At 42.4% G+C, this 27,200-nt stretch overlaps 3 protein-coding genes across 5 annotated transcripts; 1 reads left to right on the top strand and 2 right to left on the bottom strand.

Annotated features, from left to right (window-relative positions):
• Nucleotides 1-541: 541 nt before the first annotated feature.
• On the bottom strand, nucleotides 542-6,515 carry LOC142885962 (dynein regulatory complex protein 11). The gene is made up of 19 exons (XM_076022798.1): nucleotides 6,071-6,515; nucleotides 5,262-5,589; nucleotides 5,038-5,157; nucleotides 4,743-4,922; nucleotides 4,587-4,658; nucleotides 4,084-4,289; nucleotides 3,901-3,985; nucleotides 3,711-3,827; nucleotides 3,474-3,549; nucleotides 3,256-3,362; nucleotides 3,057-3,146; nucleotides 2,903-2,958; nucleotides 2,731-2,813; nucleotides 2,236-2,343; nucleotides 1,951-2,150; nucleotides 1,629-1,715; nucleotides 1,365-1,542; nucleotides 1,025-1,263; nucleotides 542-927 (listed from the first exon to the last, which is right to left on the bottom strand). The coding sequence occupies exons 1-19, from the start codon at nucleotides 6,079-6,081 to the stop codon at nucleotides 811-813; spliced, it is 2,460 nt and encodes an 819-aa protein (XP_075878913.1). The 5' UTR covers nucleotides 6,082-6,515; the 3' UTR covers nucleotides 542-810.
• A 636-nt stretch (nucleotides 6,516-7,151) lies between these two features.
• alkal1 (ALK and LTK ligand 1) lies at nucleotides 7,152-17,073 on the top strand. Of its 2 annotated transcripts, none has more exons than XM_076022807.1 (6): nucleotides 7,152-7,300; nucleotides 7,598-7,879; nucleotides 12,082-12,135; nucleotides 12,791-12,871; nucleotides 14,203-14,276; nucleotides 16,659-17,073. In XM_076022807.1, the coding sequence occupies exons 2-5, from the start codon at nucleotides 7,609-7,611 to the stop codon at nucleotides 14,265-14,267; spliced, it is 471 nt and encodes a 156-aa protein (XP_075878922.1). In that variant the 5' UTR covers nucleotides 7,152-7,300; nucleotides 7,598-7,608; the 3' UTR covers nucleotides 14,268-14,276; nucleotides 16,659-17,073. The 2 variants fall into 2 exon arrangements, with proteins under 2 accessions (XP_075878922.1, XP_075878921.1); XM_076022806.1 differs by having other exon boundaries at nucleotides 12,788-12,871.
• Nucleotides 17,074-21,151: 4,078 nt separating this feature from the next.
• Nucleotides 21,152-27,107, bottom strand: mindy4 (MINDY lysine 48 deubiquitinase 4). Of its 2 annotated transcripts, none has more exons than XM_076022795.1 (18): nucleotides 26,787-27,107; nucleotides 26,389-26,508; nucleotides 26,049-26,320; nucleotides 25,706-25,949; nucleotides 25,378-25,625; nucleotides 25,219-25,277; nucleotides 25,029-25,138; nucleotides 24,811-24,927; nucleotides 24,626-24,717; nucleotides 24,342-24,461; nucleotides 23,961-24,024; nucleotides 23,746-23,811; nucleotides 23,587-23,654; nucleotides 23,395-23,458; nucleotides 23,140-23,301; nucleotides 22,638-22,818; nucleotides 21,379-21,457; nucleotides 21,152-21,270 (listed from the first exon to the last, which is right to left on the bottom strand). In XM_076022795.1, the coding sequence occupies exons 1-18, from the start codon at nucleotides 26,844-26,846 to the stop codon at nucleotides 21,222-21,224; spliced, it is 2,175 nt and encodes a 724-aa protein (XP_075878910.1). In that variant the 5' UTR covers nucleotides 26,847-27,107; the 3' UTR covers nucleotides 21,152-21,221. The 2 variants fall into 2 exon arrangements, with proteins under 2 accessions (XP_075878910.1, XP_075878912.1); XM_076022797.1 differs by having other exon boundaries at nucleotides 24,342-24,443; nucleotides 26,787-27,106.
• Between the last annotated feature and the right edge of the window lie 93 nt (nucleotides 27,108-27,200).

Genomic DNA, 27,200 nt, shown 5'->3' with positions numbered 1-27,200 from the left:
TTGACAAAACAGCTGAACCCTCCTACTAAGCCTCTGGAACCTTGTTTGGAAACCCCCTATGCGAAGTGTGCCCTACTTCCTCTGGTCTTATTTGACTGATTAAACTGAACTTACTTAATCACCAGTGTAGCTTATGACATTGTCGTCTTCACCCAAACATTGATCAAAGCACCATGTGAAAGAAGTGTTATTTTCCCCTTGCTGTTTTTTTGGAGTTACATTCCCCAAACGTGTCGTTTGTGATTGTGTGTCACAGCCTGGAGGATGTAGACAAGCAGCAGAACAGCATCACTGCCCTTGACGACAGCACATAGGCAGACTTGGCACGTCTATTTCCAGCCTGGCCTTGAGTCTGATGATTATAGCCGGAGGAATGTGTGTGTGTGTGTGTGTGCGCACACCTGAGCCGGCCCACTGATCATATTCATGCACACCATGATGTCTGGATAAGCTAAACATTTCAGCAAGGGTCGACCCTTTAGCGGACTGTGGGCATTATCGCTCAGAAAGTTACAACTCAGCACAAACTAGACAAGAGACCTTGATTTTGAAAAGTTTTACTACAGCTTATGTATTTGTTGTTGTTGTGTAAAATGCACATATTTGTAATTGAACATGACGTGAATGGCGATAGTTAAAACTGTGTTTTTAAAAAGGTGTTGCGCTTAATGCAGTACTTATGTGGAAACACCAAACTGGTTTTAAAACCAAATTAGTCATAAAAACATTACAGTGGCTCCATTTATTTTAATTCTCTGCAATTATCAGAAGGCAATTATATTTATTTTCCAGTTAACAATACCAAGATATTTATTTTTTCCCTTTCTTTGCATCTTTTTCCTTTTCTTGCGCCTCTCCTTCTTCCTCTTTGCCCTCATTGGCGGCTTTAATTCTCTTCTTTCCCAGAGGGGTCTTTGTATACCAGTTCTGGTAGAGAAGTGAAGGAAAAAAAAGTCATTACTATATATAACAGCATGGACATATTTAATTGAAAAACAAAAACAACCAAGATCTGGCACTGTACTTTCAGGGCCTCCTCTTCTTCCTTGAACACAGGGTCAATTTTGGCCAGGGGCGCGACAAACTCTGTCGCAGTCAGCGGTTTCCTCGCTTGCTGCAGGATGCGGCGCTTGGTGATGACGGTCTGGATCACCTGGACCATGTGACCTGCTGTGTAGCCATCAGAGATTTTGGCGAGGGAGCTGAGATCCAGCGCCTTTGTAAGTTCTCCTCCCTGTTTTTCAATCAGCGTCTTCCACAAAACTAAAACCAGAGTCAGGCGTCATGCTTTACCACCACCACCACAATGTTATGATACTGACATTGATAAAAAAAAAAAGTGTTGCTGGGGTCATGGATCTTACTGCATCGTGAGCCGTAGTCTGGTCTGGGGATGAGGATGATCTTGCTGAACATTTTCCCCAGTGACTTGATGTCAGCCAGTAGAGGGCTTTTTGACGTCCCCATGATCAGGACACGATCCTCCCCTTTGATCAGCTTGAGAGACTTCAGCATGTCTTTCTTCAGACGCCGGGGATCCATCTTGTCACACACACAAACAAAGCACACAAACATGCCTTTAATTGCCACACCAAGAGAACCATGTTTAGCATTTTGCTCAGAAATACCTCTTTTTCTTCTTTGGGAACCTTTTTATAGAACATTTTCTCTGCTTCTCCGATCCATATCACTGAAGGCTGCATCAGTTTAGCAACCTATGAAAGTATAATCATTGAGAACTCTAATCAACAGTTCCTAGACATGTAAAACAAACAAACAAACAACGCAAGAACGCTTGCGTAAAGGCTTGGCAACAAATTTCTGAATAACTGAGTAAGCAAAAGAGAAAATCATCATTGAACTTTTTGTTTGTTTGTTTATAAGTATGTATCTGTGGAACCTAGCACTGCATGTATCAGTGCTAGTTTCCAAAGAATCCTACACTGTTACCTTAAACACCATGTGCATCATCATGCTGAGGCCAGGCTTCCCTGGATACTTTCCCGTGGTGTTCATGGGGGAAAGATCGAACAGCGTGGCGCCTGTCTCCTGGCAGACGGCGTGCACCAGCATCTTCTTCCCTACACCTGGCGGCCCTGCCAGCAGGATGGATTTTATCAGAGGGCTGTTCTCGTGGAGCACCTGCGCACCTGCAGACAGCGAGCATCTGATCTTTATCCCATCAATGACACTCACTTTTTACACGTCACTGTTTGAGCTGCGTGACTTCCCTACCCAGTGGCAAGATTGCGTACAGCGATAAGATCTGCCGCACGTCCGTCAGTGACGGCATTGGCTCGATATCATTTTGCCTCAGCGTGGTCCCGAGGTAGCTGTAGTCACCTGGACGCAGGAAGGACCGTCATTCACATTTAGTTGAACCAGAGGTGGAAAAAAGAAACTGTTGCTGCCTTAAACCAGGAGAGGGCAGCAAATCCCATCTAAATATTTTATCCACAGAAGAAGTTTTTTTTCTGATCCATATACATTGATGGCAGTTCAGCAGTCACATTCTAATAAGTAATAAAACATCAGTGAAAGGGTCAGTGTGTAAAAATCTTCAGGCATCTATTGACATAAAGTCTGTTTGACAAACCACACCTTTATATTTGCATATAGAGCCGGTTCACTGATAAGGAGGCGGTCATATTACATCACCATGTACCTACAGTGGCCCAAAACTTGGGGGCTTCCGTGTCATCACAGCTGAAAGACAATGTGAATAATTACCCACATAATCCTGTATCTTCACATCCTTTGGCAGTTTCAAGAGCCCCTGTTCTGCCAGCTCTTCGCACAAAGACTCCAGAGTCCTGGTTGATGAAAGTCAATGAAAGAGCATTATTTCATTTTGATTTCCTCAATAAGAGAATCTCCATATTTACTCCCTGGGTGATCTCACCTTTCAGCTGTCAAATCTTTCTCCTTTTTCTTCTTCTTGCCACCCTTGCCACCTTTCTTTCGCATGGTAGAAAGAAAACCGAGTAAGCGCTCAAGGTAACTGTGGCCAAACCATCGGCGAACAACAAACGTGTAATGGGACTGTCACAAATTACCTTGCCCTTTCCTTTTTTACCCCCCTTGCCCTTGTCTTTGTCCACATTTAGCTTCCATTCGGCCAGCTCTTTTCTCATCTGCTCGTCCACCTGACACAAGCGGAGGGACCACAGCGGCAGTTAGAAAAAGACTGGGAAGCGGAACTGGTAAGGTTGTAACTCTCACCATCATCACTCTCAGCAATTTTGACTGCCTTACCTTCAGTCGAACCTCTAACTCGACAATCTTCCTCTTTTCCTCCTTGATCAGCTCGACCTCGTGCCTCTGGTAGAAGTTGCTCGTCTCGTTGCGAGTCTTCCAGAACTCTGAAAAAAGGGAATACGTCGAGCTTAAGTAACGTGAGTACATGTGTTACTGCATCCAAACAGCACTGTCCAAGACTGTGAATTTTAACTTTGTTCATACATTAGACATACCTTTGTAGGTTTTGTGTCCCTCTTGCAATTCTGATAGGAAAGCTGAAGGCAGCATCCGCAAGCCTACCTCTTCTTCCTGTTTTTTTTAAAAAGTAATTGTTTTTCACTCAAAACCTTTACAGAAACAGTAACATCATGCATATTCTATATTCTTATCCATCCGAAAGAGCCAGTTTCACCTGAGGTTATAGAACGTTTTCACATACTAATTACTGTAACACATCTGGGGCCACTCACTTCCACTTCCTCCTTCCCTTTTTCCTTGTCCTTTCCTTTTCCTTTCTCTTTCTTCTCTTCCTTTGATTTTTTGTCTTTGGCTTCCTCCTTTTCCTTTGCAGCAATTTCTTCCATTAACTGAAAAAAACACAGTATCATTCTCCCGAAGAGAAAAGTCAAATTATGCAAAATAAATCAGAGGGTGTTTCACCTGCTGCGGATCCTTGTCAGAGAATATGAGAGATGAACCTCCAACCTCTTCAGTTGGGAAGTCTGGGAATGCTCCGTTAGCGTAACTATTCAGAAAATATGCCAACAAAAGACAGCAAAAGTTTTTGGTTGACTTGCTAAATGTACAAACACGCCTGTTAAAGTATCACAACAATGCGCCTACCGGCATTCAAGGAACCACTGGCGGATTTGATCTCTCAGGGCATCGCTCATGTCTTGACTCTCCACTTCCCGCAGGTGCTTCGTGACAGCCTCAATACACTTCAGGTAGTCGTCGTAGTGCTCTGCCTGTTTAACTCGTGTGGCGTCTTTAATGGCCAGGGCAGCGGCCTCCACGGGCTGGAGAGCCAGGTATTCTGGATGCATGGCCTAGTAATAAGAACAATTGTTTAGAACCAGCATTACTTTACTGGTTCCAAAGTACAATCCCATAATATGGACTGAATTACAGCCAAAGGTGGCATCATTAGCGCTGGTTAAAATGAATAAATCTGTTGCAGTTTGCTAGTTTAAGAAGATTTTGCTAGTTTTTCTGCCTTCCACCATCACCACTTTGTGGAGTGTGTAGGGTGTGAGCAGTCTTTTGTGAGATTAGCACAGTGATTTTGTAACAAATGACAGAAACCAAAAAAAAAAAAAAAAAAGTGACGACCCCATCATACAAACCATTTTGAGAAAAATCTTCTCTTCTGCACGGGCGACCTTCGCCCTCCTCTTCTGTACGTATCCCCTCCACACCTGACATAAAATCAAAACATACATATTTTAGGGGAAACAATGGTGCAGCCTAACTAAAGGGGCATAGTGGATTCGTTGGTAAACCTTCTGGATGCAGATCGCGGCGGACTCCACGCCAGCTGTCCCAGGGTCCTTGGTCCGATAAATTCTGTTCATGTTTCTGCTCTGTAGATTCAGCTTTGCTCTCAGACGTCCTTGACGGGCCCTCTCCACAACTTGAATGATCTTAATTGCCTCTTCCATAGTCATTTCTTTGGCTTGTTGCTATGATCGTGTGGAGAAAGACTTCATTTTAATCAAATGATATGAATGGTGACTTTAAAAGGAGGTCCGGCCCAAAAACATTTTCAACTGGACATGTAAATACTTTTCAACTTACATCGTCACTCTCTCTCTCTTTGACTTTTGTTACAATATCTACGAGCATTGTCTTTAGGGCTTGGCTTTCTTTACTGCGCTCACTCAAGAAATACCGAGGGACTACAATGTCGAGGTCCTCCTGGGGAGACAATTCAGAAGACAGGAACAGACTCACACCCACACACCCAAAAACAACATCTATTGGCCATTTAATATTAATTAGCACTAAAATATGAATCTCACAGGCCTCAGTTTCAAGTCCTGAACAACGTCGTCCACATAGTGGTACTCTGAGTACTCCTTGTCCACCATCTCGTTCTTCAGCTCCATGATCCTCCCCATCACACTGTCAAGAATCGCGCGGATGTCCGTCCTCTTCTGGGGATGGACCACCTGGTCGTACACCTCCTCCAGCTTTCTGAAGATCTGGATGTAGCGCACGTAGAGCATGGCCACGCGTTGGAAGAACAAGACCCTGTCCTTCTCGGGACGGGGCGTGTCAGCACGGCGCTCCTTGTAGAGGAGACGGGCCAGGTCGAGCAGGGCCTCCGCCCACAGCTGGTTGTATGTCCTGAAAAAATGTCAAGAGAGCGGTGAGGGCAGACTAATGAGCTCTGCGTCACAGCTAAAGGGAAGTAAGGCATGATTTAGTCAAGGCAATAACTATCAAGTGTGATTAATATAGTGTATCTATAAGTGACGGTGCTACTGGCGGCAATGCTTTGGCTTTTGGTTGCTGTTAAACACTATAGAGGAGGAAAAACAATGCAATTAATATTGATTTTTTTTTTTTAAATACAATTAAATTCAAGAAAAACTGACATGACGTCAGTTGTGATGTTGCTAAAAAAAAAACATTGTTGATGGCAACAATGTTGCTAAAATTATTGTTGTTAGCAACAAAAGAATTTAAAATAAATGGCTATTGTACAGTTGCAGTGTGGAAATGATAGCTATAGGTAGGCAAATGTCAGGCTAACAGCAGTTAAATTCGTCGCGAGGTCTGACTGTGACTTTGCGGTGAAAATGTTGGCAAATGCCGTAAAGTTTACCTTTGCGACATGACTCTAATTGTACACGAAGCAAAAAAGAAAAAAAGAAAAATCCAAGTAGTTATCAAAGAAAAATCGAACGTAGACTGTGAAAGAGAAAACTTCTAAGCGTCGAAGTCCACTTTTTACAGCTGACGTCAACGTTGACCCGTCTCCATAGCAACGGTATTTCCGGAAGTGCCTCGGAGCGGAGACACCCCCCGATTGAATTTTAAAACTGGGTTTAACAAACCTAACATGAAAGTCGGAATTCTGTGATTAAAGTCTGAAATTGGGAGGGGTGTGTCAACACGAAAGATGTCAAACTCAGAAATGTTTGTCCTTATATGAATTTTACTTTAACACTATTGGTCTTTTAGACCCGTTTGAACTACAGTACTGTTTTCTTCTAAATACATCACACTTCATTCTGATTATGAATGTATACTTAATACTGATCTGATACAGGTGCGCTCATCCTAACTGCGCCAAATGTTCCCCACAAACATCTCAGTCGCTCCACTTTTGTCCACAGCTCGAGGCTCCCTTCCGTTCGTGGGCCTCAGGCTGCTGGATAATAATCGGATGGCTGCCTCCGGAGGTGCATTCTCTGCGGCGCTTAAGGTGGTCACAAGACCTGGACATCTCTGAGCAAAAACATCGACGGACAAGCCGGCAGGTCTAGCTAGAAGAAGTTGGCGTCGTTCTCGGCAAACCGGCAGGCTGCTCCATCTGGAGAGGGAGAGGGAAAGGGAAGAAGAAGAGAGAGAGAAAAAAAAAAAAAAAAACATAATTTTTGTGCGTCTACTATCCACTGTCATATTTCGCGTTTTATTCCGCTGACCTCAAGCGTTCCCGCTCCCTTGTAGATGTTTAACTGTTGCTCTGCCTGCGACGGATCGTTTCATTTTGGAGATGAGAATTTGCGCCCAACTCCGACTCGTGGTGTTTTCGTGCGCAAAGGAGGGGCGCGCGTCAAAGTGAGCGAATGTCACTGGAAGATATTGCAAGATGTCAACGCAGCCCGGCCACCCACTCGAAATCGATTCTATTACCTTCAAGAACGTGGCTCCTCTTATAAATAGGGAGGCAATATTTCCAAGATAGACGGCGGTGAGCGCGTTCTGCACACACACTCCTCCGTCTTCTCCCATTCTCCCAGCTGGGGACCAACGCACGACGCCAGGAAGAATTCCTTCAAGACAACTGTATCCACTCTTCGGGACGTACGCCTTTTTAACTCTTAAACTGGTAAGTATAAAGTTTTTATAACTTTTAATTGTATTTTTTTTTTTTTTCTAACCCATGCGTGCGAGCGTGCTCGCTGCGTAACGCAGATTGAACTGAATGCACTTTTACAGAGTGCATGTTTCCTCTGGGATATATATATATATTTATTTTTTTTGTTATTTTGTGCATTTGTGTAGTTGCGTCAGCTTGAACATTGTGAAATACCCGACACATTATTTTACAGTCTTGGTGTATAATGAAGACTTGGAAGTTGTTGTTTTTTTTTCTAATGTGACAAACATTTGCTTGTGTTCCCAGACAGTGAAGCCATGCAGGTGGAGAGGAAATGGCACATATTGTTGACTATCTTCTTTCTGCTGATCACCTCGGGCCAGTGCATGAACAGCAAGGATGTCAAGCAGAAGGAGAGGAGGACCCTCTTGGATGTAATTTTGCAGGTTATCAGAGACAGCCAGCATCGGGACAAAGCTGCCGCTAGACGCTGCAACAGTGGGCTCTTCACTTCAGGCCAAGACATGAAGTTCTCCGCCCACGAAAAGCCTCTCTACGTTCCCAGGCTGGATAACAGTAGACTCACAGGTAAGCTGATAAGAATTATATTTAGCTCCTGATGATCGAAGCATAATCCCCATTTTACCGCAAGGAGACAGCTGTCGTGTCTGGCGTGTGTTAAACGCGTTACTTAGTTTTCACAGATGAGGATTTATGTGTAGTGGACACTGAAAGGGGCAAATTAAGTTTGCTTTGTCTACACACTTTGCACCAGACACAAAGTCCAGATCCTAAATTTGAAAGCCCAACTAAATTTGAAGCATTTGTATAATACATGTCCAGCACGAGTGCCTTGTCACAGCAGTATCCCAAGGCAGCTTCACTCACACTTATCAAACTTGCATTTGTTTCTAAAACTTTCACTTTGTAGCCATTTTGTGATTATTGATTTACTATAGTCTGTTACGTATGTATGTTTTGGAGGGGGTTTTGTGTGATATTGAAGCCAAATTTAAAAATCATTCTCGAAGTATGATTCATGGTGCAACGTTAAACGTGAATGGTGGAAATCCCTCCCCTCCCCGCCACCGCGCGCACACTGACAACACATGACGTGCCAACCTGCAGCATCTTGACAGAGCCAAGGAACGAGATTGGCTGCATCGCATTCCATTAACGGCGCGGCATCAACATCATTCCTCTCGAACAACGACAATTCATGGCGAGAACAAATGAAGTCTGCGTTTCGTGTATCGGCTCGGAAACAATTCAGGTCAATAAGGAATTGACATATGTGGATTCAGTGAGCATTATCTGATGTATCAGATATTGTTATGGTCTCAACCCCTCTCTGTTTTATCCCTCATCATTCAAATAAGGACTGTTGAGGTTCTCAGTCGTTCAGGTCATCGTAGTACTTTCGCAGTACTAACGCCTTCAAGATACCAAAACCAGTCCAGTTGCCTAAACTTAATCTTCTAGTATTCAAATACAAAATTACCGATCATGGAATCCAGGAGACGGACCTGATTTCAGCATATTGAGTATTATTGTTCCAGTATGAAACATTTTACTGCACTCTGACGCAAGGACCTACGCAGTTATGAACCAATACGCCGTCCCCAAGGACGTGCTTTTTGCAGTGGGAGTGCGCAGCAGCATGGAGATAGAATGCTTCATATCTGCACTTTCAGATACTTCCTACCATCACTATCAATTAGATCATGTTTGACAGATGTTGCACAGGCACGGAAAAGCTCAGAGTCCCAGCCCAAGCTTACACAGTTGGAAAAGCTTTCTCAGACCACTGGCTAGATGGAATTTATTTTCTTTTGAGGATATTTAAAGCAACATATTAGCAACTGGTGCGTGTGGCACGGACATGCAAGAAGTATAGACGAATCAGACGCAACGGGGAGATGGCATAGACATGCTGGTGGAGATGTGCCCGTCTCTATGCAGCAGCATGTTTTCTTGTTTCCTTGTCAGAATGGCAGCAGTAAAGTAAATGAGATTTTCTGCCATATGTACATGTGGGACACAAGTAAAAGAAGTTCCATCAGATTATTTCAGACTTGGTCAAGGGGTTAAAGGCCCACTAATTGTCACATTCCGAAGGATGTGAAATTTGTCTTCTGCATTTGACCCACCCCTTGAGGGGGCGGTTTGCAGCAGCGGTGCCGCACTCAGGAATCATTGGGTGATATAACCCCCCCCCCCACTCCCCTGTCCCCACTTGAGTGTCCTCAACAAAGCAAATATTAAAAAACAACAAAAATTAACATTTGACCCAAAGTGCATCAGTATACATTCTGACTATACAGACTGTATACTGCAAATTGCTTTTGATGTGAGGATTTTATCTCGGCTTTCATTTGATATTGCTTTGATGGCAGTCAACATGCAGAATCTCTTGAGATGACAGCATCTCAAACATGATGTGCTCAGTATGGAAAACTTTGTTAACAGCTGGTAAAGTCTTCGGATGAGTAAATCCAAACCTCCTGGTTTCTGCCTTTTCTCATGGCTTGATTATAAGTTTAAGATTTGGGTGATGAAGTTGTGATGGAGTCAAAACCAACTTAAAAAGGAGACAAAAGCGCTACCAAGATGGGAAGATGTGTTAAGATAGACTGGACGGGACCGCTTGCATGAACCGGAGAATAAAAGCTTCAAATTGGGACAAAGCAGCACGGCATGAAATTATTACTGCTCTCATGGCATCATTATGGCAGGTACATTACACAGCATAACAGTGCCTGTCTTTCCTAATGTTTCAATCCAATTTACTAATATATTATATTATTATTGTTTTATGTATTATTTTATTGTGTGCAGCTGCTACTGCCTTTTCCGAGAACTGAGACATTTTGTAGAACGTTTTTAAAACACATGAATATTGTTAGTTGCATGGATGCCTAATAAGTAATGACAGTGCACCACGACCAGCTTGACTGTTTTTTGTTGTTGTTGTTGTTGTTGTTGTTTTTTTTTTAAATTCCCTCCGGACTATTATGTCCCAAGACCTAGACTAAGACCAGTCTCGAGTTCTGTAGAAAGAGGGACTCGTACCTAATCAGGCTTGGTGCAGGAGACCCAGTCCACATTTTTTTGATGCCTGACTTCCCCAACATTCCTGATTTCAGCGATCAGCTCATCTTCAAGGTAGCAAACCGTTTATTTGAATCGAGCTAGCTGGAGCAGAAAACACCAAAATTCTGCCGGAACTCTTGAAAGGCACACGCCGAAACAAAGTTAATGGCTTCGGAGTTCTTTTGCCATTTAAGTGGTTTCCAATGATTATGATTGGGCTCTTCTGCTGACAGCCCATCGTATATTCCTTATAATCATGTGTGAAGCCCCCTCATAATTCCTGCCAGCTCAAATCGTCTGCCTTTGTCAGCTCATCACCAGCATGACGTGATGTCAGTGGCAAAGGTGGATCCCTTTATGGACAGAGACATGCCTTCAGGGTTTAGTGATATTTTTTGGTTCAGTTATTCAGTTAAAGCCCATTTATTCATTTTTTTTCCTCCAATCTTTTTCAAATTCATTTTGTTATGTCCCTGCCCCCCCGGTGCCTGGTCCCAGTACCAAGCCAATCATGTTCTATGTACATCATTTTATTTTGGCAACAGTTCTATTTATCTTTTTAATAAGCAGGGGGTATAGGACGATTTGGATCAGCTTTGTTGCGCATCTGCTCTCCTCATGGTTAAAATGACGTCTTTTGTTGCCATCAAATTGATTAAACTGTCATCTTTCATTCTCCTGCTGTAGTTAAGGCATCACATGTCCCTTTGTATCAGGGCTAATGTTCTTGTCAGCTCACTAACTACAAATATGGACTTATGGGAGGAGCATTAAACAATATAATAATCTCTTTAGCCTGTTAGGCCAGCCATTACGTTAGCAGACATGCACAGATGTTTCTGAGTAGACGTTGAGCATGTCGGGGGTATTCCCTAATCCTAATGCATGACGCACTCCTACTGACCAGGGATCTTCAAAGATAAGGTGGAGATTCACTGGCACACTGATTTTAATAGATATGCTGTTGCACTGTAAAGTGAACTCTATGAAAACGTAATTAGAGGGTTGGTTTATCTTAAATACATTTACTTTTTTCTCGTTAAAGTTGAATGATTGAATCGGTTTTGAATTTGATTTTCCCATCAGTTTGTCCAGGTTGCGAGGACGTAAGGCTTCTTGTTGCTCCATCATTAGACATGAGACGATGTTTGCCGCATAACCATACAATGGTTTAACCAAACTCTTAACAGCAACTTTGAGGACTTAAGTGAAATGACGGCCCGATGAGCAAAGTTTTCATTTATTTATTTTTTTTGCTCTTTGCTTAAAGTGAAAGTGTCATCCAATGCAGATGAAACTGACGTCACTATAACGTCTATGATAGTGTCATTGGCAGCAGCTTGGCTCAGAGTTGTTTCCTGCTCTATATGTCCTCTTCAGCTCCCTTGAGGCCTTTTAAGGACAAGCTAGCAGCAGGTGCCTCCTGGTTTCATCACAGAGGGGAACTGACCAGCTACGAAATCCAATAGCATCTTTCAACTACTTAAAACACTTTGGCTCAATGGATGACTTCAGTTATACTTCAGTTTTGAGTCGATCCAACTGCTGTGCAAGGCTACCCTGAAGTATTATTACTGAAACATCCTGCACATGGAAATGCTTTAACGGTGACCAAACATTTAGCAACTTCTGTGTTGTTCTAAAATGATAAGTGATTGACAAACAAATTGTGTTTTTTTTTCCGTTTTTCTCCCCAGAAATTGTTCCTAGAGATGCAGACATGAAAGGAAAATTCATTCAGCATTTCACAGGTGAGGAAAGTGACACTAAATGCTTCGGCACGACTTCCAGTATCGCAACGTGAAGCAGTTTGTTCGAGCAAACCTCCCTTGAGGCATAGTTATTGTTTTAAAGCCACTTGGACTTGGAATTGCCCTGTCCCCTTTGTGAGAAGCGGTGCTAAATCCTGCAAGGCATTACACAGGAAGTCACAGTGGAATTGCGTTAGGTCAGAGGGCGGGGGGTGCCCTGCTTAGCTATAGAGTCTTCTACTGTGCACATATTCATTCCTGCTTGCCAGTGTACAGTATGCCATCGTAAGCCCAGCGAACGCCAACGCTGCTGTGGGTCAAGAAACGGTTGCTTGGCTTAGCTGCAAGGTAATGTCCAGACAAATAGCACATGGTCTAAAGCCGGTAGAATTATTGGGAAGGCAGTATGCGGTTAAGCTGATTATTTGTCTCAGGACCATTTAGTAGACCTCATAAACGGTGTGAAAAATCTGAAAGTTTAAGTGTTAGTTGAGAGAGGTGGGTTATAAGCGGAGCTCAACCCTGACTTCTTAACCAGACAGCGAGCAATTCCCTTTTCCCATGCCTGTCAATTTCACACCGACTAACAAGGCAGGTATTGCTTCAGTCGCAGATCGTGAATCAGGTTGCCTGACAAAACTTTCTTGTTAAGCAGGACCAGTTAAGTTCTCGTCGGAGTGCAGGACGCACTTTCATCGGCTTTATCACAACACAAGGGACTGTTCAACGCCAGCATGTATGTAACCCTTCCCTCCCATGTTGCTATGTTATGACGTGCCCATTACGTTACATTTGTCATGTCCTTAATGGGAAAAAAAAAAAACTTTACCAATCCATTTCTGCAATTGCTGGTTTCAAGAAAACAAGACTCTTGTAGGATAAAAAGTTGGTAATGTCACACTATTTTTCTGCACCAGTCCAATTATGGTTGATAGATTACAGTGAAAACTACGTTAGCCATGCCTACAAAGCCGTGATTGTGAAGATTTTTTTGGATTTCTAAGTTTGCCCTGCATGGGAGTAACTACTGCTTTACTTGAGCACACCTCTCCCTGACGCTCTCTTTTATTCTGCAGTCATTTCCATCTGCAGTGCGTTACCCACTGACAGTGTACAGTCTCTTTTCATAGAAATTTGGACACAGCTGGTTTCAGTCATGGCATCAACATTTCACACTTCTAAAGACTTTGAAAGAGTCCCAATTTGCATATCCAATATTTAAACAAAAGCATCCTGACGCAGTCTGTCTGTGATTTGCAAAGAATTTAAACTAGGAATTACTGCATATTTCAAAGAATTTCGTCTGATTTTAAAATTGTGAAACTTGATTTTTTTTTTTTCACATTTATAACAAAAACCAGACAATTGTAACATTGATCAGATCAGAAGCTGATAAATATGTCTATTGAGCGCTTTCAAAGACCTGGATCCCAAATTGGGAACCACTGACATTCAAGGCACAGAGATGTTTTCCAGTTCACAGACTGGATATTCAGTCCTTTCTTTCCTGTAAGTTTAATTTTGGGAGATGACGCCAAACAGATATCACAGTCTGATAGCAGAAACAGCTCTCTGACCGTGGACATTTAAAGGTAGAGTTTGTAAAATTGTTTCGTCTAGTGATCAGATTTTAGATTGCAGTGCTCATTCGTCCACCTTCCGTCTCCCAAACCTTAAAGTGAACTATGGTGGTCTTCGCACATCAGAGAGCTTGGCGAGTTCTCCATCTAAGTATCTAGTTCCCGTAAATAGCAGTATTTTAACGAGTTAATTTCACAGTTTACAAGAGTTGAAGTCATCGTCAGACCAGACAGCCATTATTACATGATCTTCAGAATTACTGCAACATTCTATCTGTCCCACTTTTATCCCAACATTGCTGAGGTTAAGCAAGTCCATCCATGATCATGCAGCCTTCTAAGCTTAAATCTTATCTGACTTATGTTTCAATGTGCAAATCTATGCAAAAAAAATAAAAAAAATTGATCTGCATTGTAATTCTTTGCCAGAATTTGCATCTGTTTAGTTCAAATGTGATTTTTTTGGAACTGCCTCCTTCTCTTTCAGATTACAAAAGATGTGCAAGATTGCTAACACGGTTAGCAATGAGTCCACTCTGCATGCAAGCATAGATACTGCACGTGAGTACAAGTGTTTTTGTTGTTTCTCCAGCTTTTGACTGTGGGTTCTCAATAATGGCCTCCAGTGCACATTAGTAGTCATTTCAAATGGAAATGTTCCTTATTTTCTTTCCTCGTGACTTTAAGGGATTAATATTTGATGTCAATGATGTAAAACTAAAGAAATGCCATGTTTTTTATAAGCAGGAGCATATGTGTGTGCATCTGTTCACCATTTGTTTGCTGCTTTTTTTCCTTGGCCGGAAATGTTAACATTTCAAGGGCCAGGAAGGAGGTTTAGAGGAAGAAGACAGAAGTGATTTTTTTTTTTTGGTTAATAATAAAGAAAAATCAGCTGATAAATTGACCAAAGTTTAAGACAGTAAAGACAAACCAAATGTTAGCATTCAGAAAAACCTCCTTCTGCGTTTATAAAAGGCACCATAGAAGGTGAAAACCTGGGGTTGATTCAGTTGGTTGCATTGTTTGACCAGACCACAAGGTGCCACTAAATCCTGCACATCAGATCTGACATGAACGTTAGTTGAGACTTCAAGGTTTGAGGCTACCTCCGCCTACTTCCTGATAACGTAATTTCCCCCTAATTACGGACGCTGAGGTGGATGCTAAATGCCAGGATACTGTTAAAATCAACAACTATTTTTTATTTTTTTTAATCAACGTAACAACATTTTCCATACATAAATGTTTTTATGCAGGCTGTGCAGGCTCATCACATCGTCTTTCAGTTATGACGAGTCAATTCAGTTTTTACAAACAAAAATAGACAAGCGGCAAACTTTTGGATACGTAAACATTTTTGAAAATCTCCATGTTGATCCATTATATGTTTAACTCCATCAACATCCTTGACCACGTGTTCCTTTAAACACCCTTTCATTTGCTTGCAAATTTCCATCGTGAGCCAAGTCACATGTTATATACAGTGCTTTACTTTGTAATCCTCTTCGACTGCTCACTCACTGAAAAGGTTCTTGCATGGTGAGAGGCAGGGCCCTAGTGTGTCTACTACATGTGCAAATTTGGCAAAAGTAGTTGCTTAGCCTGTGTTAAAAGTTGCCTGACTTGTATGCTCTGCAGTAAGATGTTGTTAGGAGCATTCATCACTTTTGGGTTTTACATTGTTTCATCCCATTTCTGAAATTTTAATAATGGTGTCATGCAACCATTAATGGACAATTTGCAATGTTTGTTATGCCTACCGAAAGGGAGCAAGCAGTACTCACCCGCTGCCTACTTTAAATGTCCATTTAGAAACAAAAACCTATGAGTATAAGATGGAATAGAATGTATGCTTTGATAAATTAAGTAAAACTAAATAACTCATGCATTCTCATTCATAAAAAAAAAAAAAAAGTATTTGTCTTTACTCTAATGGTAGGTCTACTTGTAAGAAGGCAGCCATATTGTGGCAGTATGTATCCACAGCAGACCAGAATGTAGATCTGCTCAGGGTTTGGGGATCCTGGCAGAGAGATGCTGCTGACACTTCAAAGTAGATGGACTATTCTGGTCATTCTTCTTACATTCTTTTTTGGTATATTTTATTTAATCTCTTAGTGAAGATGTACTTTAGATTGCTAGACTTATCAAATTACCACAAAATCATGCATTTAGTTGACACATTTTTAAAACGATCCTGCTTTTCAGATAGAAACAGATGAATAAATAAGAGAAAGACATATTATTTTATTGAAAGTACAGATTCTCAATGGGAAAGACACGTTTTTGACTCAAAATGAAAACTCCAAATATGGATAGACCAGTTCACTTATTCCCTGACCTGGCCTTCCTTCAGCCAACAGCAGGCTCGAGACTATCGTCAGAGAAGCAATTTTGGAGTGATCTCTGATGATCGCAGGTCTTAAGCTTCCACCGTGTCTCATCCTAAAACTTGACTCACAAGTCCATGTGCGTGCGCTCAGCCAGCCAGCAATTAGGTCCAGGTGTTAAGCGATGGCTGAGAGAGCTCATCTTCGCAGTGAGACACTTTGCCATATTTGACCTTTCTGTGTCAGAAGACATGATGGTGATTATCAAAATGATGAATGACACATCGCAGAGCACTCAGGTCCTCGAGTGAATCAGATAATAAGATCCCGTCTGTGCCGTTCTGAGAATTCTGACAAAGATATATCATAAATGACAGCCCGTCTGCCGGCATTCTAAGTGACTCCCGATTATTCATTCAGATTCTTACAGAATTAATTTAGAAGAAACATCACTGAACAATTTGGGCAAGGAAAAACCTTCTTTTAGTAGTCGGTAACAATCGGCAACACAACTTTATCACAGAGTGAAAGATGTCGAACCGTGTCTTTGAGAAAATGAAATGGGTATAATTATTTTTTTAAACTGATCATCTTTCCAACTTCATTTCAGGTCCCAAAATAATGGAAGAGGGATCAATGTGTTGCCAAGGAAGTGCCTTCAATTCCACAGCAGCCATGTGAACATACTTGTTTATTTTATTGCTTTTGTTATCGAAAGGACTCCGAATTCTGAATGGCTTCCGTTGAATGGATTTGCTTTTTATCAGCCCGTGTGTACCATATGTTTGTAAGAAAGCATTAATTTAATATGAAAGAATTCACATATTTATTGAAAACAATATGTACATAGTCATTTACTGTCATTTCCATTTCAGTTAACCAGGTGATATGAACGTGTCACTCTCATCTTCTTCCATGCATTCATTATTGTTTGGCACTTGAGTGATTGCAGACACTGCCAACCCGTGGAGTGTGATCAGTGGTAACAATGCACTGCAGAACTGAATAAAGAATATTGAAGCACAGCAGGTTGTGTGGTTAATAACCCCTTAGTTTACGCGCCGTTCCCGCAAAAACACTTCATTGGACCATGTGTTTGGATTTTGGAACGAAAGTCTCATGAGGTGGAATGAACAAATTGTGGGGGTGGGGATGTTGTCATTGATATCTGATGTCACAATGGGCTGACCCATTGTCTCAGCTGAGACCATATGGGTTTAGGCCCATTCCCTAATTTACCCTAACACCAACAATACCACAACCCTAATCCTAACCCCAACCCCAACATATAATCTCACAATAAAGTATCTGCATAAGTACCTATCGACTTGAAAATACTTGCACACGGCATTCATTTCAATGGGGAAACTTATCAGCAGCAAAATCAACAGCATTAATGGGAATGAGTGAGAGAGACCTATTACTATTTGAAAGCATAATGTGTATAAATAAATAAATGATTTACATTAGGAGCTTTCTCTAGCACCCCCTGATGTTTATGAAAGAGAGAGGCTAGAAAAATAAATACTTCTATGCACGTTTCAGAAGACCAATTCATTTTGGGGTCCTGCTAAAAGAGGACGTATCAACACTAGCAAACGTAACATCTAACACATTTGATGTTTTTCCTCATTTCTCTTAAATAACCCAACTCTGACTGAAACCATATTCCAACCCCCCAAAAAACACTTGTTAAAAACCCCACACATTTTGTTGTTGTATCATCTTGTTGCTGTCAAGTGTGTTTGGGGAATAGTTACAATGGATGCCTGCTGTTTTTATTAATTATTGACAGTGTTCCGAAGGAAAACGAAATGTGCTAAGCCAAAAGTTGCAGCAACTTCAGTTCTCACGCCATTGTGTCTGTACAACAGGGACCTTTGTTATGCTTGGTTGTGCATTATTTAACAAAGTTTGGCCTGTTTTGATACATTTATAATCATCCACGGAGGCTTCATCTATGTGATGCTGAGGACTGTTGGCATCCATCTGGCCCATATTTGCAACTTGATTTAAGGCGCTGTTGTTCCAAAGGGCCATAAACTGTTAATTGTCATTCTTCCACAAATCAAGGCTCCCTCGGAAACCACAGAGCTTTGAAATTTACACTCCAACAGCCTCTGGAAAATTGGTAAAAAAAAAATTGCAAAGCCATAAAGTCCACAGTGCTTTCCCCTCTGGCACATTGTATCATGATTACATGTGACAATTAATGGATAGGGGTGATGTATTTTGACCGCTCCGTAAAAGGATTAGGCTGCTAAAAATACAGCTTGCACCTCACGGGGGACACACAGGGGATCCCTTCCTCGCGGGCTGGCCGGGGCAGGGACACTGGATCCTAATCTGAGGAGGATATCACTTCTCAGAAGACAAACAGCACAGATTAGGAGAGGAGACAGAGGATGCGCTGGGGACGGCATGTGGGAGGACATTAACACAATTACACGCAACCACTAAATCCCCCCTCTGATACCCCAGGAGAAGCGTTGCGGCGATAAATAGCGAATAGAGACCAACGCTGGGTCATTTCCCTCCCGTCACACCACACCCAGATGCACCAAAAACCCAACAGCTGCAGAGTTTTAACCTCCAGTTGCACCGCAGGAGGAGTAATTTGGAGTGATGTCAGTTCCTAAATGTCACCCAACTGCTTGGATCCATAGACGCATAAACTTAGAAGTTTGACTGATCAGTCGGCCCACAGCCAGAAGGTGGCAGGTTCCATCCCCGGGACTGGGGCCTTTCTGTGTGGAGTTTGTCTGATCTGCCTGCGTCTGTATGGGGCCTCTCCAGGTTCTCTGGCTTTTTCCTTCAGTCCTAAAATATGCATGTGAAGCAAACTGGGAACTCTAAATGATCCATAGGTATGAGTGCATATGGTTGTTTGTCTTTCTATGCAGCCCTGCGCAAAAAAACACAGATTTGTCTAGGGTGTAACCCCGCCTCCAGCGCCCCCAGTGACCCGGAGTGCAGGAGAAGCATTGAAAGAAAACGGATTGATGAGGATTCAAAGGTTAACTTTCCTTTAGTTGTGCCGTAATCAAGAGCATCTGCTGCAAGCTGCCTTTAGACGTTTTGGGATAAGACAAAGAAGTGTCGGAAGTGACTGTTCACCTCGCTGCTGCCGCTACACTGTTTCACTCTTGCATGTGGTGGCTCTTACACCAGAATTGTAAGGATTAAATAAATGATGGCAAATGCTGCAACACATATTTTCGCAAATCTGATTGGTTGGACTTTAAGGTGATAGACCGAAGGTTCATCCAATCAATGTCCTGGTGTTGCTTCCATTATCCAAACACTTTCAACGGGCTCCATGTCAGAGGCACATATGAGATAAAACCATATAGGCATTAGGGAAATGTTTGCTGTGACGTGTTTATTTTTAGCAATAATATGAGAAACATACCTTTGATTTCCTGCCAGCTCCGCTGACACGCTGTCCCCATTCTTATCTTTAAATTTCTGAACACCTTTGTCGTTTGATTAGCGTCTTGGCGCTCGCATGTGCCAACTTTTCCCTTGTAACTACCATATAACCCAAAACCTAAACACGGCTCCCTATGACGTACATCAGACTCCCCCCGACACAGAAGGCTCGTGCGACAGGCAAAAGTAAACACTTTAATCCAATTTCTTATGGCTCAAGGCCCCATTCAAGCAAACCACTTTTATTTATAGTAATGGCAGAAGTCTTGATGGCTGTAAAATGTTATAGAGGGCTTATTGATTCACTCCATGTCTCATGATTAATTCATGGCCCTGTGTCTTTTGTGGAGGGCATAAATCTCGGTATGATTCACCAATAACACGCGTCGCGATAACACAGCCCCTAATAGCACTTTGACAGCTAAGGGATGAATGCATTGTCATCGTGACAGCGTTTGCCTCGCGCCACAGTAGAAATGTGACGGTCATGATTGGCTTTGACGGCTGCAATAAAACTTCTAGCGCTCACTTGTGTGCCACTGCAAACGTCAGTTCAGTGTTTTCCGCCGTAAATTTGCACTTCCAGGACACAGTGCAGACCCTGGTCAACACATCACAGTGACAGTTTGATGGAGAGGGACTTGCTGCAGCTGTGTGTGTGTGTGTGTGTGTGTGTGTGTGTGTGTGTGTGTGTGTGTGTGTGTGTGTGTGTGTGTGTGTGAGCGCGTGTGCCAGCTGCAGCCGCTTTGATCTGCTGTGCTGGAGGTGTTGGCACGGTGTCGCTCCATGCCACCCCCACTGTGACGCCTGCCGCGGCTGATACTAAGCGCATCGATTAACTGCGAGGCATTTCTCACAGGAAACACAGGACGCAGTTAAGAGTTATTTTCAAATTTGCTCTGAGTGTTTTTTTTCCCCCTTCAAGAGCATACACGACATGATAATGATTCAAACAGCAGCTAGAGTTGGATGAGTTTTAATTGCACAAATGAAACACTTGCAATTCCTTAACAATTAACCTCAACACAAGTGTTATTGATGCAGAAAAAAATGATAAAAAAAATATTAAATCACATGATTATTTTTTTTAATAAATATTTAATTTACAACTAAATAAAAAAAGTACAGGCAGGTAACCCATGGCTAATACGGCTAATTGACAAAAAATGTAGATAAACAAAAGAAACTGAATTGTTCGTATTTGCATTTTAAAGGCAAATAAAGTACTTTCACAACTATTTTCAAAGTATGCATGCAGTACATTATTCCAAACACAACTGTTTGAAATGTTTCATAATAAACAGCTTAAAAAAACATAAAACAAAAACATAATTTAATTCTATCAATGTAATTTTTGAGGCATCATAAGGTCATACATCAGGCAGATACTGGCTTGTGCCAGAACTTTGTCAGCAGCAGAGTGTGTTAGATATATGTGTAAATAAATATATATGTATACATGTATGTATATTTTTCTACACATATATACGTGTATATATATACATATATGTATATATACATATATATATATATATATATATATATATATATATATATATATATATATATATATATATATATACATACATACATATATATATATATATATATATATATATATATATATATATAAATATATATATAAATATATATATACATATATACATATACGTATTTAAAAATATAATTCACTAAAATAGGGTGTGTTATTATTTATGGCGCAACAGCCACGGTTGAGGGTTCAGAGAATAGGCTCCGTATCGTTCCAATCCACGTGCGCATCCTTCCACCTCAAGAACCAACAAGAACATAAAGGGTCACTTAAAAATACCAAAGAAAGCCCTTTAGTTTTAAGCACCATGTGGGTTTGTGTCTTTGTGATGGCTAAAGACTCTGACCTTGTTCGGATGCAGAGCTCCAGCGGAGGAATCAGATCAGCCTCAACGTCTTGGCTGCCTGAGGCCATTTTGCCAACAGCTGAAAACACAAACACAGATGTTACATCATCATTCAGGAACACGCACAAATATACGCATGGGCAAAATGATTAACATCTATTAACACGTCTAAGTGTAAAGATTAACATTAAAATGTTACATTTAGGGGGATGACATCCTGAGGTGTGGACTACTACCACTACCACTATTACTACCACTACTACAGACCCAGTCTCAAAGCACTAACACAGTGGTTCTCAAACTTTCTCTGTCACGCCCCACCTTGGAGGAAGAAAATTTTTGTTTTTCAAACAACACAGCTTTATGTTGTGCTCCCATCTCCTCACAAAGTGCAGAGAATAGCCGCGCTTTCAGGGTCCTTGTCTTGATGAAATTGACCACATCAACAACATCAGTCATGCGACAATGTCACATTTTCTACCTGCCACACGGGATGACGTTGAGCGTTGCGTGCGCTAAGTCATAATATCGCGCCAGTCGCGGCGTAGCTCACGTACTGATGCAAAGGTGTGTGACTACCTTCTATCAGCGCTGGAAAACTGTTCATTGTCCTCTCGCTTCTTCGCTCGCGGCTCGCGCATCAGAAAGGAAATACACCAGATGCCGAAACGATCGCTGCACGGCACGAGCCGGCCGCGGAGGTGCACCCCGCTTCAAGTCTGGCGTGAACGACACCATTGTTCTGCAGCTACTCGCGGAACGATTCTACAGCCAAAAGTGGCCAACAACAAAGAACACTGGCCACCGCCGGACTCCTGAATTCTTCTTTTCGTCCCTGTCAAATACTTGTCCATCCTGTGCACCTGAGCAGTGTTTTTCTTAACTACAACCTACTGAACACTTTTTGTTAATTGTTCCGCCGTGGAAAAAGTTCAGACGTGAAAACATTAGTTCCCCCGGTCTCCCTCCCGCCCGGTGGGTTCTCTCCGGGTTCTCCGGCTTCCTCCCACAGTCCAAAAACACGCATAGGAGGTCAATTGAACAATCTAAATTGTCCATAGGTATGCATGTGAGTGTGAATGGTTGTTTGTTTCTATGTGGCCCTGCGATGAACTGGCGACTTGTCCAGGGTGTCCCCTGCCTTCGCCCTAAGACAGCTGGGATAGGCTCCAGCAGACCCCCGTGACCTTGAAGAGGAATAAGCGGGTATAGAAGATGAATGAATGAATGAATGAATGAACTAACATGATCCTACGTACAGACGGTGAGGCGAATCTCCTCCTGCTGATTGGCCAGTCCATCATAATAGTAGAGGTCAAATGCTTGTTCTCTGTCGTAACTGGTCAGCACACCCTCTTCAAAACCAAACAGGACGCTGAAGTGGCTTTCACTGCACACCAGCCAGATGGGATAGCGAGGAGTCTTCAGATAAAGTCCCACCTAAGAATCAAGAGAAAATAGCATGGTGCAGAGACTCTGAGCCCATATATTTAAAAGTTGTGTTCTTGTGACGATATTACAGAATAAATTATATGATTTGAACATGGCACAGTGAGAATAATTGCCAAACTCTGCCAAATTACTCAAACTGGACAAGGTCAGAAACAGATTTTTCCTGACAAAGCTGAATGAGGCACTATTTATGAAAGAACTGACCTATTTGTTAAACAAAGCATAGAGACCCAGAGGCAAATCCTGACACTCGTCAAAAGTAAGTGCTTTGAATCTCACCAGCGCTCACCAGTCTGAGTCAAACCTCACCTCACAGAAACGATAATGCTCGAACAGGGACAGCAGGCCGATGTCACACTGGCTTTTAATTCCCTTGAGCAGAGTCGTGTTCCCCTCTCCCGAATCCAGTCGCACGTCGTTGTCGAAGACGTTGGGGACAGCTCTTCCACAAACCAGCAGGTTGACGAGCTCCTGCGCAACACAAAATTGTTTCCCGGTGCTCGATTCCACAAAGCTCCCAAATCACAACCAAATGAAAATGTCTTGTAGCAATTCAAACCAAACCTGTGTGCAGTAGCCATGGGCTCCAATGAGTGTGCTCGTGCTGACATCCATATCTTCTCTAACTCTAGCAAATGGATTAAGAGAAAGAAAAGATGAACAGATCATGCGATTTTCTTCTTTTTCATAGAGGTTCCAGTGATGCAGCGACTCTGAATCGCCAAATCTCAGGTGGCAGGACAAGGGTGAGCTTACTTTTTGATGGAGCGTGAGAGCACAGCAGAGATGGTGAGCAGAATGCATCCGGACTCCCCGCTCTCAAACTGTGTAAAGGTAAGCAGGTCAGAGAAGATGCCGCTGACAAAAGTTGTGCATGCTGGTGAGGCAGAAGGATGATGTTGAGGAGGGGCCCACCTGCTCAGCGTGCTGCTCCAGGAACAGCAGCAGCTCACTGAAGTTGTCGAGAGTGAAGCGGGTCACCTGGGACAAAACCGCGTTAGCGTTCAAATAACATCGAGTAACAACAGCTCTAAACCTTGAATCAGTTCACTCAGAAATACATGCATGCAAACCACACCGAATCCCCTTGGCTCTTGTTGTTACTACTATGCAAGTGTGCAGCCTTGTACCTTTTCAAGAACTCCTTCCGATCTGTAGCCGCCAGTTGGTGTGAAATGGTTCCTTCCGGAACTTCTGTTGTATTTTTAAGAAGACACACAAAGTTTGAATCGAGTGTGCAGAGCGAAACTAAGGCTAAATCAATCTGACCAGAGATTGGTCAGATTGATTTAGCCTTAATCAATCTGACCAATCTGACCAATAAGGCAGATTGATTTAGCCTTATACATTTGTCATGCAATGACAGCATTATAAGTGTATTTGCCAATGTGACCCTGACACAAAGAACCGCCCACCCCGCCCAGCTCCAGTTAATAGGGAATGTGTGTGTGTGTGTGTGTGTGTGTGTGTGTGTGTGTGTGTGTGTGTGTGTGTGTGCTGTCATATCATACATGGTTACTACGGCTTGTTTCTCCTCACCGGCCCTCCAAAGGATTTCAGCCATAGCTTGGATTAGGCACTTTCTTCTTGTTGTGCTGGAAGGTTTTAACCTCCTGAGAACAAAGTTGCAACTGAGAAAAATAAAGCCTCTGACGGTCGCCTCTGATAATACCTCAATGGAGAGGTCAATACCCAACAGCGGCTACAAAGTGTGCCTTGATGTGCAGTGAAGTCTGAGAAGAGCATCCAAGTGATTAAAATAAAACCTACTGGGGCAAATGCTTTGACTACTTACTCAAGTCCAGCATTACGGCTGTGGGCGCGTTCAAAAAGCAGATTCTTCAGAACAAAGGCCTGGACAGAAGCCAGGACTCCACATGGACCACCCTGTGAATTTAACATATGAAATGCGTCTTAGCATACATTAACAATACATTAAAACAATGAGACTATTTACTTTGGCAGCACAAGGAAGACAACCTTCTTCTGCAAGATGCCATATCTTAAGTCAGAGGCCTCTGAAAATGTGAAGCCCTGATTCCTCCACTCGACAGTGAAGCAATTTGAGGAGGAACCAAGAAGAACAGCTTTCAAGTCCTGGAGGAAAACAAAACAAAAAAATGTCGAACAAGTAGAAAATAAAAGATTACGTCCAACATTGTCCCCACATCTGAGCAAAACGGGCATAAATCACCCACCAGTGTTGTTCGCTGGTCCATCGGGAGGCCGCCGTAGCTGTGATGCGCCATGGCCCTCCCAAAGGATACATGAGAGAGTCCCTGCAGGAGATCATCATCGCAAATGTCATCTGGAAATGGATCAACGTCACACTGTCATATTTGTTCAATTAAACAATGCTGCATTCTCGTATTAAAAAACAACAATTACCTAAAACCATTTCAGGCGGTTGGTAATGGGCCACTTTCTGTACAGCCAAAGATTTAATTCTGTGGAGAGGAAACAGTCACATATACAGGCCAGACTGAATATAATAATATTAAGCCATTGGGCTTTGAGTGAACTGCAGCCTCTTAGAATTACAATTACTTTTTATTCCTTAGTGTATCCTGTCCTGTTTTTTCAAAGCAGGGTTCTCTCTGTAGTCTCTCTGACACAGTCCACAACTCGTGACCTCCTCCCACGCCATCAGCTGCACTGTTTTGACTCAGGCTTCTTTCTAAGCTTCTTTGATTTAAGCCAGCCACCGACAACCCAGTCACAGACTGCCCGTCATCTTTCCAGAGCAGCGGGTCGGGAACCTCAGTCTTTCGACCGTGTCTTCTTTTGTGTGAACCCTTAGAAAAAGTAAAAGAACAGATTGTGTCAAGCAAGGAGTTCCAAACAATGAATCGACTAATTTAAGAAAGGGAGTTACCTGAGTAGTGGTAGCTACTGGGCCAGCCATCATACCACGTCTCACCCGATTATTTCTGCTCTTTTGGTTGACGTCACTGAAGGAACTTCTCTTTTCAGTATCTGACCTTATGAAGTTCTCGTTTTCAACCAGTAACGGGACTGCTTGATTATCAGAGTACATCTTTGTGCCTGATTGGTTTTGGTTGGACCGTGTGATCTTATCAGGCACTGGCTGGGAATGGTTGGTTTCGTCTGTATCAAGGCTGACAAATAAATGCAGTGTTTGTAAAGATTTTTTTTTTTTTTTTTTTTTTAAGTAAGCTAACTGTAAAATGATGAACGGCAATCTTTTTTCCAAGTACCTCAGACTGATGCGTTTGCTTCCCATGAATGGTGTTGCAGCATCATCTGTGTTGTTGCCATCAATCACCATAGGTGCTACTGCAGCACAACTAGCATTCCAACCAATGGATGGAGATGGAGATGGAGATGACCGAAAGAGGTCATTTTCATTGCTCTTGACTTGGTCATCCTTGGAGTTCCTTTTATTGCTGTTGATCTTGTCACTCATCGGGTCCGTCGCATGATGCTTTACAATAATCTCCAGTAACGTTTTCAGAGGCTGGTTGTGAGCCTGCAATAACAGAAGTCAATAAAAACATTGTTTTCACATCCCCAACTATGTCCAGCTATCACTCTTACCTTGTTCTTTCTGTACAAATCCTCTATGTGGAGAATCGCCCGTAAGTCTGATCTGTTATTGATACTGGTCTCAGTTCTCGGATGCTCCTCATCCATACAGGCAATCGTCCTCTTTAGACCCTGCGCAACAACAGTGTAACAGCTTGTGCACGGAAATCGTGTAGAAACTGCAAAGTGGGTTCTAAGGTTGGGGGGGTCGGGTGGTTCTTTATCCAAAAACTTAACTGGTAACATTGCGAGTTTCATCAACATCTGTTCGGGTAACTCGTGTGCGATATGACAATTCATATTGTGTCATAGAACGCGAGTAACCTAGCTGCTCCAGGCTAACGTTAGCTCGCTAGCCACCTGTTAACTTTCAGAAACAAACGAAGCCGCCGCGAACATTTGCTGCTTACCTTTCGACTCAGATATTCTCTCACAAGAGACGAGGAAACATCTTCTACTGACACAGACATGGCAGCGGGGACTTTCTTGTTATGATGGAACTAACTGGTCAAAAGACGGGTTTTTTTGTGAGCTAGCACTCAGTTAGCCGGATAGTTATCCATAACAATAATATGGACATTTACTTCTGCGCCACACAAAAACACAAATGTGCAGCAATCCGATCTAATAATGTCCTTTCGGGGGGCTCATCCGGGAAAAACAGACTCCCTTCTTTTTTTTTAATGTGGGCTTGTAAAGGTACGTTTCCATGGAAATGGGAGGAATACAAATATGGCGGAGCTCTTGCTTTTTTGTGACTCTGTAACTTTATTGGTAATGTAATAATAACTTTTATTCTATATATATATATATATATATATTTA

Source organism: Nelusetta ayraudi, unplaced genomic scaffold, assembly GCF_046127955.1.
Source record: "Nelusetta ayraudi isolate G7.1 ecotype Tasmania unplaced genomic scaffold, CSIRO-AGI_Nayr_v1 ptg000013l, whole genome shotgun sequence".
Lineage (NCBI taxonomy): Eukaryota > Metazoa > Chordata > Actinopteri > Tetraodontiformes > Monacanthidae > Nelusetta > Nelusetta ayraudi.
This window is presented reverse-complemented; position numbering and strand designations above follow the sequence as displayed.